At 36.6% G+C, this 15,551-nt stretch overlaps 1 protein-coding gene across 5 annotated transcripts in view; it reads right to left on the bottom strand.

Moving 5' to 3' along the window:
* Window positions 1-866: 866 nt before the first annotated feature.
* Window positions 867-15,551, bottom strand: part of MKLN1 (muskelin 1) — a 383,297-nt gene continuing 368,612 nt past the window's right edge. For all 5 annotated transcript variants that reach the window (XM_043872031.1, XM_043872033.1, XM_043872030.1 and 2 more), the window contains 2 exons: window positions 7,149-7,203; window positions 867-1,224 (listed from right to left, as the gene is read on the bottom strand). In XM_043872031.1, coding sequence (XP_043727966.1) covers window positions 1,103-1,224; window positions 7,149-7,203 — 177 coding nt within the window. In that variant the 3' untranslated portion in view covers window positions 867-1,102. The remainder of the gene's footprint in view (window positions 1,225-7,148; window positions 7,204-15,551) is intronic.

The raw sequence follows: 15,551 nt of genomic DNA, 5'->3' as shown, positions 1-15,551 counted from the left end.
CTATGTGTTATATGAAATGCCTGTCAGCTGTATTCCACTGAACTACAAACCATTATTCTTTAAAATATCAGTATACAGAAGCAGACGTAGGGAGCTAATGTGTATGGAAATAAAGCAGCCGTGGAACCCATTCTCCCAAATGGAAACGCTACAAAGAGACAGCATTTATAGGAAAAAATTGACAGCATACAGGAAGAAACTGAAGCCCTGGCCCTGAACAGCTCTGCCAGGGGAAGGAGTTGTTGTCTTCCAGAATTACTACAACAGTATCAATGAACCTATCAGTTGCAACCAGAATCCTCCTGCTGGTAATTTTGAGAATGGCTCTTAAAGGTTCTGAAGTATATTCTCTCCTTGGTTTAAGGTTTCTGTGACTCAAAGTTTTATAATAACCACTACAAAATATATCATTATAAGAATACTATATACCAATCTCAGATAAGTGTGTGGATCAATCTCAGGTTTTACCTTTTAGTTCTATGACAAGGAGCCCTCTGTCCCTCCTACTGTTTAATGTAATACAAGACTCTAGTCAACAAAGACACATATATCACTTAAACATACAGCAACTGCCCTACAGAACTATATACTGTTAAGAATGAAGTGAAGAGGTAACAGATGATATAAATCACTTACAAGCAGCTGGGGTGATGTAAGGTAAAGTGAAATGGGAAGAAAAGAAAAAGAAAGAAAGGCCAAAACAAGCCAACAACAAAATCCCAATCCTTGTAGCACTGAGTCCGTGAACAGGGCTTACTTGTCCCAATTTTATAAAAATGAAATAAAAATCAGAAAAGGGTATACTGCCTGATTATTTTTTTTTATACTCATGAATTCTTAAAAGTTAAAGTAAGAAAAAATATATATTTAATGGAAAGTATATACCAATTTCACTTTATTAGCCTAATTTAGGAATGGGATGAGGACGACGGGGTCAAGGTCAGGTGTGAAGGAAGAGGGTTAAAACTTGTGACAGCAAAGATCCCTTCAAAGCTCTGGTACAGTCCTCAGTCACTGTAGCCTAACTGTCAGCCAACAGAGCTGAAATCCAGAATACCAAAAGCAGACTCCTGTGCTCCAGTTCTGTCCAGGGACTCTTCAGTCACAGTGTGATGAGGTCCACCAGGTTGCCTTTGGGAGGAGTCATGCTGTCAGGAAAGAAATTCACTAAGGTGTCAAAGAGCTGAGTTCTTTGAGCATAGGTGTGATCCACGTCCGAAAAGCCTGGTGAAAGAGAGAGAACAAAGAAACTCATCCACTGTGTTTAATGCTCTACACGTAACAGTAAAGCTAGCTGACAAAAGCAGCAATGTATAATGGAAAAATCAAAACCAAATCAGGCTTTGAAACTAGAGAGCGATGGGCTCTATTCCAGTTCTGCGACACAGCAATGGTATGATCTTACGTACGGTAAGCAGCCTTTCTACAACTGTTTCCTCAGCTACAAATCTGTGATAATCCTGTTTATGTCATAACCTTTACAGTGCAGCTTAAATGCAATTATCTGAACACCACCCAGCAGGATGATTAGTATTTTAGTAACTAATATTGATTTCTCTTCCTTTCCTTGTAAGCATTTTCCTCTTCTGGTCCACTGAGGAATTTTCATTTCTCTTTTCTTTTTAATGCTTAATGCTTTTGACCACTAAAATTGTTCTGATAATAAAAATCTAATCAAAATCAAAGGGGTCTTTAGAAAGCAGTAGAAAATCATGCCACTGAGAGCTGGAAGAAGTCTCAAAGAACTGAGTGAAAATTCAGATAGTCCAGAAGAATGTCCTTCCAGAGGATGGAAGCAACATTTTTAAATTTTTTTAATTTACTTTTAATTGGAGGGTTACTGCGTTACAATGTTGTGTTGGTTCCTGCCGTACAAGAGCATGCGTCCGCGGGAACCGCCACGCCCACCCCACCCTCTGGGTCCTCACAGAGCACCGAGCTGAGCTCCCCGTGCCAGACAGCAGCTTCCCACTAGCTGGCTGTTGCACACATTGTGCTGCATATACGTCAATGCTATGCTCTCAACTTATCCCAGCCTCTCGTGTCATGTCCACAGGTCTGGTCTCTAAATCTACGTCTCTATTCTTGCCCTGCAAATAGGTTTATCAGTACTACTTCTCAAGATTCCATACATGTGCATTAACATACGATAATTGTTTTTCTCTTTCTGACTTACCCCCTTACTTTTTGAGTACCTCCTCATTTTCTGGCACAGTAGGATCTCCAAGCTTATCTTTACACAGCTTTGGAATCTATCATTTTCCCTAACAGCTCTAATTCCTTTTAGTGGCAAATGATATTTACAAACCAAGATCAGTGGTGCTGTTTCTAGGACTATATATATATGCACACATATAATACACATATCTCTTTTAAAAAGAATAAAATTATTAGTCCATGCTTTTACTGCTAATTCATTTTTTAAGGAACCCACAGGATTCTTCCTCTCCTTATTTCATTCCATATTTATATCTCCTTTCTCCTACTAGGGAAACCATCTCTCTCAGCAATATCATCATATTTATTCATTTGCTCAACCTAAAACACACACAAAAGAAGTTCCAGAATTACTATACCCAAATCAGTACCAGCAAAATTCAAGATTTCCTTGCTTTTTCTATCTTTAGAATATACTTCACTGAGAGTATACAGTTTAAGCTGTACTTAAAAAGATTTAATTCTCTTTTCCCCCCATTGTCTGATTATGTCACAAATTTGATAAACATGTTTGTTTCTGTTCACATTCAACTTCAGGGCGTTTACCACCTTTGTTTTACTTGTAAAAATGTTGTGGTATAAAAAAATGTTGTGGTGCATTGTATTTTTGAGAGGACATTGATTCTGTGGTAGTACTTATAATATCGTTTTCATGAGATCAAATGATTTAGGAGGGAAGGAAATAAACACTGAGTTTCCTACTACCTGCTAGGTTCTTCATGTATGACCACATTTAACTGTCACAAAAATCATATGAAGCAGTTACCATAAACTCCAATTTCAGATGAGACACTTAAGAGAGATTCAGTCATTCAACAACGTATCACAGTTGGAGAGGAAAGAGAATGGAGTGTGAACCCATGTCTGTCCAACTCTAAAGCTCATTTATTTATTTTTATCAAGTAACTGAGTACTTATTAAATAGAAAACCTATCTTTTATTTTTATTCACCATTTACCAATAAGGAACGTGAAATTTACACTATCATTAGATTAACAGTTAATAGATCCCTATTATGGGACATCGTGTATCACTTACAAATACAATAAATCTAGTTAATAAACAGTTAATAGATCCCTATTATGGGACATCGTATATCACTTACAAATACAATAAATCTAGTATAGTTTCACCTAAGCATCTCCAAGCCACATTGTTAAATTTTAAAGTTATGTGGAGAATACACATTTTAATATTGCATAATAATAGAACCAAAACACATAAAACCAAACATCTGTGTATGTGTATACACGTATACAGTTGATCCTCATTATTCACAGATTTCATATTTGTGCATTTGTCTACCTGCTAAATTTGTAATCCCTAAATCAGTATTGTGCCACTTTTGTGGTCAATCAGAGACAGGCACCAAGAGGCAAAAAATCTCAGCTGCCACATGTAAACATACGTTCTCAACTGAGGTCAAACTAGTTAGTTCTCTGCCCACTTGTTTCAGCTCTCAGACTATAAACAAGTGCTCTTTTCACAATCTACTTGGTGTCATGTTCCTCACATTTTGTGTTTTCTGTTGGTGACTTCACTGCTTAAAATGGCCCCCAAGTGTGGTGCTGAAGTGATGGCTAGTGTTCCTAAGTGCAAGAAGGCTGTGATGTGCTTTATGAAGAAAACACACATTAGATAAGCTTTGCTCAGGGTGAGCTACAGGGCTACTGGCATGAGTTCAATGTTAATGAACAGACAATATAAACATGTAAGTAAGGTATGTTCCTGCTGTAACAAAACAACATCATGGATTAATTAGTTGAAAAAATTCTGTGACAAGAGGCTTGCAGCACCCTAACTGTATTTTCCATAGGAGCAATGGGTCAGTATTAACCAAATTCAGGGTTACAGGTAACTGTATAGAATATTACTGTGAATTGTGGGAATCAACTCTATCTGTATGTCTCTGTGTAAAGATCTGCCAAATGCAAGCGGTCACACTTGAAGGAAGGAGACAGAGACTGAGGGAAGTTGTTCAAAGACAACCTGAATATTAAAAAAAAACAAAAACCCTTTAAAATGTGGGGGTCACCAGGAAACTCAGCAACAGCAACATGACTACATAAATGGTAGTGACAGGACAAAAAGGCTTTCATGTTCTTAAAACATACCTTGCTGAAAGTATGCTTTTAAAATTAGCTAAAAGTCAGAAGTCAAGCTTCAGTGTCCACAGCCATAGCCACAACAGCCTAAGCTACAGATCCTCAAAGGTTATTTTTCTCCAAAGTCAGTCATTTTTCAAAACTAAGACAATGCCAGCAGTTTGTAAACCATTTTCCCACCTTTCTAAGTTTTAAAATTACAAATAACATTAGCAAATGCTGTTTAATTCTGAGAGGTTAAGATAAACTGGATGAATTCTGAAGGAAGTCAGAAATTTTAGTTGAGCCAATTTTGGGGGGAACATAATTTAGAAAATGAAATAGTTATTTATACATGAAAAGTGTACACAGCCATACATTAAAAAAAAACCCACTAGAAGGTAAAACAATCAGACAGAAAATGAACAAGAAGAACCAAGAACTCTAAATAGGCATGAAACCTTATGAAAAAGACTTTTGAAAACAAATAATATGTCAAATTTCTCCTTATGAAAATTGGCATATAGCCTGAATTTATTCAAATTCACCAATGTTACAAAGCTTACATTTATAAGGCAGGTAACAGAAGTGGTACTCTAAACAGAACACTCACTAAACATTTCATTTTGCTGTTTTCAAGAATACTTAATTCTCTCAACAACCTGAGGTCACTACTCTGCTTACCTCCATCTTAGAGATGAAGAAATTAATGATTAGAAAAGTGACTTGTTCAAAGTCACTTTTAAAATTAGTAAGTGGCAAAGCTGATATCTAAACCTAGATTCTGACCCTTAGCCACTATACTACACTCTTCCCTCTTAACTACTACACTGCTTCCCTTCAGACAAGGTAGGAAACAAAACCACAGAAAATTTCCCTTTTTGTATTTATTTCTGTTGTGTCTGTATTGATCTCAGTGTACCTAAGGTCTGTTTAGAATCCAAGTAAAACAAACTGTTCCTGACAAAATATGTTAGCTGACAGTGAATAGAGCAAAGAAAAGAGTTAAGCTAAAGATAAAATATTTGCTGACAACAGTATAATATATTTAAATGACTGTCAAGAAATTCTTGTTCTAAAGGCTAAATATAAGTCAGCCAGAGACATTTCAGTGCTATCCACCATTAAAATAAAAACAATGGCTCTGGGCTGCAGTATCCACACATAACAAGGCACACATCCACTCAAACTGAGTATCTATGTGCCAGGCTCCCAGTTTGTCTATCACTAAATCCATTTCAAAAGATAAAATTCAAAAGGGCATGAACTTTCTAAAATAATGCCAATAACTATACTCCATCTCAAGGCTGAGATTCCTAACAACCTGAATACACCTTTTTTTTTAAAAAAAAAATTTAAACTGGTTCATTTCTTTATGGCTGTTCTGGGTCTTTGTTGCTGTGTGTGGGGGGGCTTTCTCTAGTTGGGGCGAGCCAGGACTACTCTTCATTGCAGTGCACGGGCTTCTCCTTGTGGCAGCTTCCCTTGTTGTAGACCAAGGGTTCGAGAGTGCAGGCCCAGTGTTTGTGATGCGTGGGCTTAGCTGCCCCGCAGCATGTGGAATCTTCCTGGACCAGGGATCAAATCCATGTCCCTTGCACTGCAAAGCAGATTCTTAACCACTGGACCTCCAGGGAAGTCCTTTTTAAAAAGCCTTTCAGTGTGTGGAATGGTGGTAAACAATTATGTTAATTTTTAGAAGAACCTACTGAAGTTATGTTTTATAGCAGTCCTCTTGCCCTGTGGTGGAATCCTACATATTCTGGAATTAGAACTCAGGACTAGAGTTGCCTTGACCAGTAGAGAAGCCTCAATCACTTGCTATGGAAAAAGAAGAGGCAAGACCCCAAGAGACACTGCTATTATTTCCCAACCCCCTGAAAAACAGGGAATTATATGTTTCTGGCTTTTGTTTTTGCCTTTGAGGTATGTTTCACCTTTAAGAGACAAACAGTGAAGAAGTTAAGCCAAAGTGTATTTAATTGCAAAGATAACCAGAAGCATTTATATTACATATGGGAAAATTTCGATACTATTACCTGACTCTAAAGGCTAAATAAAACAGCACCAGCATCAACGGAATTAGTATGCAATCACTGTGTGACTGCATTTTATAATAACAAGAGGAGAGCTGGAAATTCCCATACTTCAAAAGGCTACTATCTTGTTGAAAAACTGAAGCTATAATGACTTATCCTAACACAAAGATCCTTGAAAGTTCACCTGACTAAAGCTCTGAGTTCTAGAACTTCTACAGACTCCCCAATTACTACAATCTGGTTTAACTAATTTAATAATTCATTAATACTAAATGAGAGTACTAATAAGTGAACACTGATGTCCGTATCTGGGATGCTTGAGAAACACATGAACTGTAAAGATATCAACTTACAAAAATTCCCATTTTCAGGAAAGAGTTAATTCACCCCCCTACTTCCAAACATTTATTGCCCACCCAAACATTTATTGCTCACCCCAACACCTTTCACACACACAATTTCACAAAGAACAAACTGACAGGAAAACCCATCAACCAACAAATGTTAACTCATGGTAAGTATATCAGTAATACAGTCTGCATTCCAAAACAATGCTATACAAATGATTTTGAGGAGACTTCTGTGCCATCTATTTGCATAATAATGCAGCGACTGGTGTAATAGGAATTGCAAACTGACCCATGAACTGGGAACTGATGCCAGTTATCAAGAATTTTTGCATGTTACCTTGAAACCTGTTTCATTTGTTTGGATGACATCTCATCTAATGTTTCATTTTGAAGAAATCAAAATCAAACCTCCCCAATGCTAGGGCAGATGGCCAGATAAAGTACACTGCAATACTTACCTAGAGCTGTGAAATCTGAACCAGATTTAAATAGAGCTGAAGCTAGGAGCTGAAACTGTGGGGAAAAAAGAAAGTAAATTAGCTTAGCTAGGTAGTGTAGTGTCAGTCACTCAGTCGTGTCTGACTCTTTGCGACCCATGGACTGTAGCCTGCCAGGCTCCTCCATCCATGGGTCTTCCTAGGCAAGGATACTGGAGTGGGTTGCCATTTCCTTCTCCAAGCTAGGTAAGCACACTGGAGAAAAAAATTCCTATAATTTCAACCATTTATTAATTACTGGATGTCTCTGCATATGTACTGCATAGGTTTACTCACCAAACAGAAAGATTGAATGCGGGAGGAGAAGGGGACAACAGAGGATTAGATTGTTGGATAGAACCACCGACTCAATGGACATGAGTTTGAGTAAGCTCTGAGAATTGGTGATGGACAGGGAAGCCTGGCATGCTGCAGTCTATGCGGTCACAAAGAGCTGGACATGACTGAGCGACTGAACTGAACTGATTCATCAAATAGTGGAAAGAAGAACATCGTATTTAGATTAAATAACATGCTAATTTTTTTTACTGAACTCTCTTATCGTTTTTCAAAATATTAGACTAAGTCCTGGAATTATTTTATTTTAAAAATATATTAAAGTATGTATTTGTTAAGGAACAATTTCGTCCCTAGTACTGTGTTCAGTCGTGTCTGATTCTGTTGGAATCCCCTGGATTGTAGCCCACCAGGCTCCTAAGGAACAAGAGGTCAACTGAAATAAAAAATTACTACTACCATGTGATCCAACAAGTTCACTCCTGAGTACATATATCCAAAGAAAATGAAAACATTAATTTGAAAAGACATATACACTCTGATGTTTACAGTACTATTATTTACAATAGCCTGATATGGAAGTAACCTAACTGTCCATCAATAGATGAATGGATAAAAATGTGGTATGTATGCACACATCCACACCTACACCCCCCTACCTACTGGAATACTACTCAGCAATAAAAAAGAATGAAATTCTGCCATTTGCAACAACATGATGGATCTGGAGGGTGTTATGCTAAGTGAAATGAGTCAGACAGAGAACGATAAATATTGGATGTCACCATTTACATACAGAAACTAAAAAATAAATGAATGAATAAAACAAAAGAGAAACAGGCCCACAAACAGAACAAAATAGTGGTTACCAATAGGAACATGGAAAGGGGTAGGAGCAAAACAACAGTAAGACAATGAAGTACAAACTACTATGTATAAACAAACTAGACACAAAGATATATTATACAGTACAGGGAATATAGCCAGTATCTTACAATAAATTTAAATGGAGTATAATCTGTAAAAATACTGAATCACTATGCTATACATCTGAAACTAATATAATATTATAAATCAACTATACTTTGATTAAAAGAAAAAGAAAATTACTTATTTGGGAATCTATCATAGAGAGATTGATGCCCTAAATACAGTTACTGAACTTTTAGTATATATGAATGATTTCTCACTTCAAAAATAAATGCACGCTACAGTAAAACACCTGATGCCTCTACTGCGTAAATCAAACTCTGAGAAAAAAGCAGTTATTATGTATGAGCCATCCCTAAATTACAATTTAGACTGGTATTCCATGGTGTGTATAATTGTAGTATTATATAATTTTAAAGGCTCAAAGTGAAAAGATGTTGTTAAGTGTTGATTAGATTCACAGATTAGTCAGTCAGTCAGTTTAAATCAGACAATGTAGCTGAACAATGACAAAATAAAATAAGACATAACTATTGCATCACTGGTACTTTAACAAATTGGTAAAGAAAAATTTAGGCTTCCCTAGTGTCTCAGACGGTAAAGAATCTGCCTGCAGTGTAGGAGACTTGGGTTTGATCCCTGGGTTGGGAAAATCCCTTGGAGGAGGGCATGGCAACTCACTCCAGTATTCTTGCCTGGAGAATCCCCATGGGCAGAGGAGCTTGGCAGGCTACAGTCCGTGGGGTTGCAAAGATGGACACAACTAAGCACATGAGAGAAAAATTTAGGAGAACTATTTATATTTATCTTGACTGAGGATCCTGGAAAGCAGATCAGTTAAAGGTCAAATAAACAGAATCTCAACAGAGTTACTTGACACTTTGCAAAGCTTGAGCCACTGATGCCACTGATTCTTCACGATGAATTTCACACTCACACTTGTGGACTTTAAAATTTCAGGTATCATTCACCTAATTAATGATCCTTTGAATGTTAAGAAACTGAAAAAATAATCCAGAAGCAACTAAGCAAGACTTGGGCAGGGGGCGGGGGGAAAGGGGTGTAAAAGGAAGAGTTAAAAATACATGAAACTTCTTCATATACTTTGGGTATCAGTATTCTGTCAGACATATCTACGACAAATATTATCTGGTTTGTGCCTTGTCTATTTTTTTTGCTGCACTGTTTAGCTTCTGGGATCTTAGTTCCCTCAGCCAGGGATCGAACTCAGGCCCTCTGCTGTGAAAGTGGGAAGTCCCAACCACTGGACCATCAGGGAATTCCCTTCTCTCTCTTAAAAAAATTTTTTTTGGTAACGTCTTTTAATGAGTAGAAATTTTAATTGTGTTGAAGTCCAATTTATCAAGTTTTCTCTTTATGATTAGTGCCTTTCATGTCATATCCAAGAAAGCTTTGCTTATCCCAAGGTGGTGAAGATAATCTGTGGAGGGACTATTTTGGATTTTATATTTAGATCCATAATCCATCTTTAATTTTTGTGTTAAGAGTGAAACAGGGGTTGAGATATCCATCTACTTAGCATCATTTGTTAAAAAGACTTTCTCTTCTCTATTGAACTTGGTGCTTTGGTTTAAAAAAAAAAAGTCAACTGACTGCATATGTATGAATCTATTTCTGAATTCTATTCTGTTCTTTTGATCTATTTGTCTATCCTTAAGGCAATATCATACCCCTGTGATTACTGTGGCTCTATACAGAGTCCTGAAATCAGCTAATAAGTATGAGACCTCCACTTTTTTTTCAAGATCCTTTTAGCTAGTCCAGTCTTCACATTTCCACTGAATTTTAGAATAAGTTGGGATACTGACAGAAACTGCAGTTTAAATTGGCTTAAATTATAAACCAATTTGGGGAGTATGGGCATTGCAACACTTTTACAGTCTTTCAAACCATAAATGTGACTTATTTCTCCATTTATTCAGGTGTTGTTTTCTTTTAATAACAAACTTCTGTATATTTATTTTTGATATTAACATAAAAAGTTTAAAATTTTCACTTTCTTTTTTTTTTTGAAGCAAGGAAAATGACTTTATTTGAAAAGCCATTTGACCAAGAAGATAGCAGGTTAGCACCTCAAAATACTCATTTTATCAGGGTCTGGATGCCAGGTTCTTTTTTATAGATCAGAGAGAAAACAAGCAATGAGGAACTAAAGTCAAAAGGCAGAATAGAGAGAGAGTAAAATTTCATTTTCTAAGTGCTCATTGCTAGTATAAAACTGGAACTGCTTTCTAATTCTATTGGCCTTGTATTCTGTAACCTTGTTGAATTCAGCTATCTTAGTATATCTTTTGTATATTGCATGATGTTTTCTATGTGCACAATAACGTCATCTAAAGCTGCAAATGGTTTTACTTGCTCCTTTTAAATCTATATGCTGTTTATTTCTTTTTCTTATTGCACTAGCTAGTACTTCTGGCACAATGTTGAATAGAGGTGTTGACAGCAGACATCTTTTCCTTGTCATAATCTTAAAGGAAAAGGTTTAACATTTTATAATGAAGTATGGCACTAGCTGTATACTTTTCATAGATGCCCTTTATGAGACTTACGATATTTTTTTAATTCCCATTTTAAGAATTTTTATAATAAATGGGTTTTGCATTCTGTCAGATGCTTTCTTCACTTATTGAGATGATCTATGGGTTTTCTCTTTCATTCTGCCAGTGTGGTGAGATACAGTGATAGATTTTTAAAAGTTAAAACAACCTTGTACTCACTCTAGCATAAACCCCCTCTTGGCCATTGTGCATTAGCCTTTTCATATTGCTGGATGCAGGTGGCTAAAACATTCTTAAGAATTTTGTATCTACATTTACAAGAGGTATTGGTCTGTAATATTTCTTTGCTTCTAATGTCTCTTTAGAGTTTTCATACAAGAGTTAAGCTGCTTTATAAAAGGATTTAGAAACTGTTTTGTCTTCTTCTGATATCTAAGAATCTATACCAAATTGGCATTTTTTTTCTTCCTTAAAGTGTTGATAGAATTTACTGACATAACCATTTAGCCCTAGCACTTCCTCTTTTGTAAAGTTTGCAATTACAAATTCAACCTCTAATTGATATGGAGTTCCTTAAGATTTTCTAATTCTTCTTGTGCTTCTTGTTTTTGTAAGTTGTATCTTTCAAGAAATTTGTTCATTTCATCAAGTTGTTGAATTTGTTGACAAGTTGTTCATAATACTTCTGTAATATACTTTTAATGTATGGAGGCTTGTAATGATTTCCCCTTTTCATTTGTGATGTTGATAATCCATGTTTTCATTATTTCTTTTCTTGATAAGTCTTGCTAGAGATTGACTAATTTTAGTTACTTTTTCAAAGAACCAACCTTTCACTTTTAAAATATTTTTATTATTTCCCATTTTACTAATTTCCTATATTCTAAATACTTATTTGGGATTAATTTGTTCCTCTTTTCTAATTTCAAAGATGAAAGATAAACTTCATAGGCTCTATGAAGATGGGTGGGGAGAAAACTGTTATTTTTCACTAGTCAATTAAATAAGTTGCACTGATATGTACTGGCCTAGAGTTTCAACAGGTACCAAGTAGTAGCACACAATCTGAATAAAGTCAGACCTCTTCCTGCAACTCCAGACTTGACTATCCAAATATTACTTCAACATCTCAAGTAGGCTATTTCATAGGCATCTCGGGCAGAACATATGAAAATTTAAACTCCCAATTCCAGTCAGAAGTCTCCGCCTTCTCATTTTATTTGACAGTAACTCCATCCTTCAGTTTTTCAGGTTCAATACTCTAGAGTCATTTCTTTCAACCCTATACCCAATCATAAAATTCTGTTGGTTCCACCTTTAAAATATATTGAGAGTCAAAGCTATTTTACTCATCATTTCTATTGCTACTATTTTGGTCTGATCAACAATCCCCCTTGCTTAGATTTATACACCTCCCTCAGAGCTCTCTTTGCCTCCATCTGTGTTCCTTTTTAGTCTATTTTCAATACAGTAATCAGTGTGACCTAATTAACACATAAAGCAGATTATATCACTCCTCTGCATGCACAATACCCCGATCTGGCTCCCTATTCAGAGTACAAACCAAAGTTCTAACAATGACTTACAGAGTTATTTACAATCTGTTCTGCCAATCACTGATCTTACCTCTCTGACCTCACCTCTAATCGCTCTCTCTCCTTTCCCCTCTATTCCAGCCACACGGGGTGTCTCCTTGATGTTCTAAACAAAGCCAAATACTCTCATCCTAAGGTCTTTTGTTCTAACCCTGTTTTTGCTAGGAATTACCTTCCCCAAATTATCTTAGATCACTCCCTCATGATTCTTCAACTTTTTGTGCACATCTGATTTCTAAATGAGGTCTACTATGATTACTCTATTTAATAGCCACAACTGTCCAATTCTTACCCCTTATATTTTTAATTATTTAACTTTGCTATAATCTGTATCAAATTCTAATGCACCATATTTGTTTATTTAATATGTTTATTGCTCCTCCCCACTAGCTTGTAAGTATCTCCTGGCCAAGTATCTCGTTTGGTTCACTGGTGTATCTCTCATGCCTGGCATATTGTAGAGACTCTACACATCTGTTAAATAAATGACACCAGTACTTCAGAAGCTCAGTAGAAAGATAATTAATACAAAATGTGCAAAACTGGCTGAAAACTTGTTTTTCTCGTTCCTTCTTTATTATAGAACTCTCTCTAAAAATGGTAGAATCAGTTTTAGGCAACCTTTTCTTGGCCCTTTTCTAGGAAAAAAAATAATTTTCATAAACTTTATTATAATCTCATCACCAATTTAGAACCCACGTTCTGGAGACTGCAGAAAGCAAAGAACCATTATTTGGTACATAGTTGACAGTCTACCAGCATTTCCCCACTAACAGGCACAATGATGACCCAAAAAAGGGGGAGAAAAATCTAAAAACCACTTTTCAAAGTGAAAGTCACTCAGTCATGTCCAACTCTTTGTGACCCCATGGAGTATACAGTCCATGGAATTCTCTAGCCCAGAATACTGGAGTGGGTAGCCTTTTCCTTCTCCAGGGGATCTTCCCAACCCAGGGATTGAACCCAGGTCTCCTGCATTGCAGGTGGATTCTTTACCAGCTGAGCCACCAGGGAAGCCCAAGAATACTGGAGTGGGTAGCCTATCCCTTCTCCAGTGGATCTTCCCAACCCAGGAATTGAACCGGGGTCTCCTGCGTTGCAGGAGTATTCTTTACTAACTGAGCTATCAGGGAAGCCAATTGCTGATAAAATCATTTAACATCTTGTAAAACATACACAGAAACAAAACCAAGCTACTACAGAAAATGAACAGCAGTATAGACCTTTTTCAATAAGGGGAATGATTTCTTACAAGGAAAAGCGAAGATCTATATGCCCCACTAACAAATACTTTAAGTACATATACACACTGGAGCTGTCACCAAGGAATTTCTTTCCCCAAACAAAATCTGGCCACACATTTTTAAACAAAATAATAAACTTACAGACCAACAATTCTCAATGTTTTAGATGTGTTTTCAGTTTTCCATTATAAAAGAGCAGACAGAAAAATCTTCAAGTGTGGGTATTGTTTTGAAAAAATTTCTGAAGTGAGTCTGATGCTGACACACACATGAATAACAAGAATAACATCATTTTTTCCTAACTTCTACTCAACAACTCAAAGCTTTTAAGAAATAGAAGTCTGTGGCATACAAAATCATAATTTGATAGTCTTCAGGAAAAGACAAACTCACCGTCAAAATTCTTAATATGACTATTTGAACTTGAGATACCTCTCTGTCCTGGTTTTTCCCATTAGCTTAGCTTTAAGAACAAACTGTCTGTTTTCTTTGGCCTGCTGGCAGCTCACACAGCTGAAATTATTTACTTCACAGTATTTTGTTTTGGTTTTTAAAAATAAGAGAAAAATGAATGTTCCCGGATTATAGCCATTTTAGACAGACTATGGTGAAAACACAAGAAAATCCACTTATCTCTCAAATGCACAAGTCTAACAAAATGAACAATAATACACTGTTCGCAACTATCTTCAGCTTAATATAATCCATAACAGATTAATCTAAATATATTCTGCTACTTGGCAAAATCATGATTGTTGTTGTAGCTAAATTGTGCCCGACTCTTTGCAACCTCACAGACTGCAGCACACCAGGCTTCCCTGTCCTCCACTATCTCCCAGAGTTTGCTCCAATTCAAGTCCACTGAGTCAGTGATGCTATATAACCATCTCATCCTCTGCCACCCTCTTCTCCTTTTGCCTTCAATCTTTCCAAGCACTAGGGGATTTTTCAATAAGTTGCCGCTTCACATCAAGTGGTCAAATTATTGGAGCTTCAGATTCAGTATCAGTCCTTCCAATGAATATTCTGGGTTGACTTCCCTTAGGATTGACTGGTTTGATCTCCGTGCAATCTAAGGGACTCTCAAGAGTCTTCTCCAATACCACAATTTGAAAGTATCATTTCTTCAGCACTCAGCCTTCTTTATGGTCCAACTCTCATAACCAGACATGACTAGGGAAAAACCATAGCTTTGACTACATGGACCTTTGTTGGCAAAGTGATGTCTCTACTTTTTAATACCCTGTCTAGGTTGGCCATAGCTTTCCTTCCAAGGAGTAAGCGTCTTTTAATTTCATGGCAGCAGTCACTGTCTGCAGTGACTTTGGAGCCCAAGAAAATAAAATCTGTCACTGCTTCCACTTTTTCCCCTTCTACTTGCTATGAAGTGTTGGGAATAGATGTCATGATCTTTCTTCAGGGGGTTTTAAATTGTGTTTTGCTGATCCTCCACCTACTGAAGGGCTGTAACCAACACTGAGTAAGAGAACTGGGGCTTATTTTCATCGTAGGCAACTATGAAAGAATATTTATTTGTTTTGGTGCCAAGAATATGCAGGCTCTTCTGCTTGAAAGTACAATGAACCTGGTGCCTGAAAGTCATTCAACATTAAATCTGAAATCTCTGTCAATGCTGAACAGAGAAAAACACTGTGTGATGTTGCTATTACAAAGCCAAAGCGTTGCAACAGCTAACAGGGAAATAGATGAAGGAATGGAACTACATATAATCACCAATTCTGAGAAAGAAGGTAAATGGATTGAAGTTCAGATGTTGTTAGATGAAGCATGAACAAG

The sequence above is a fragment of the Cervus elaphus genome, chromosome 18 (assembly GCF_910594005.1).
Source record: "Cervus elaphus chromosome 18, mCerEla1.1, whole genome shotgun sequence".
Classification (NCBI taxonomy): domain Eukaryota; kingdom Metazoa; phylum Chordata; class Mammalia; order Artiodactyla; family Cervidae; genus Cervus; species Cervus elaphus.
Note: the sequence above shows the minus strand (reverse complement) of the source record. Positions and strands in the feature narration are given on the sequence as shown.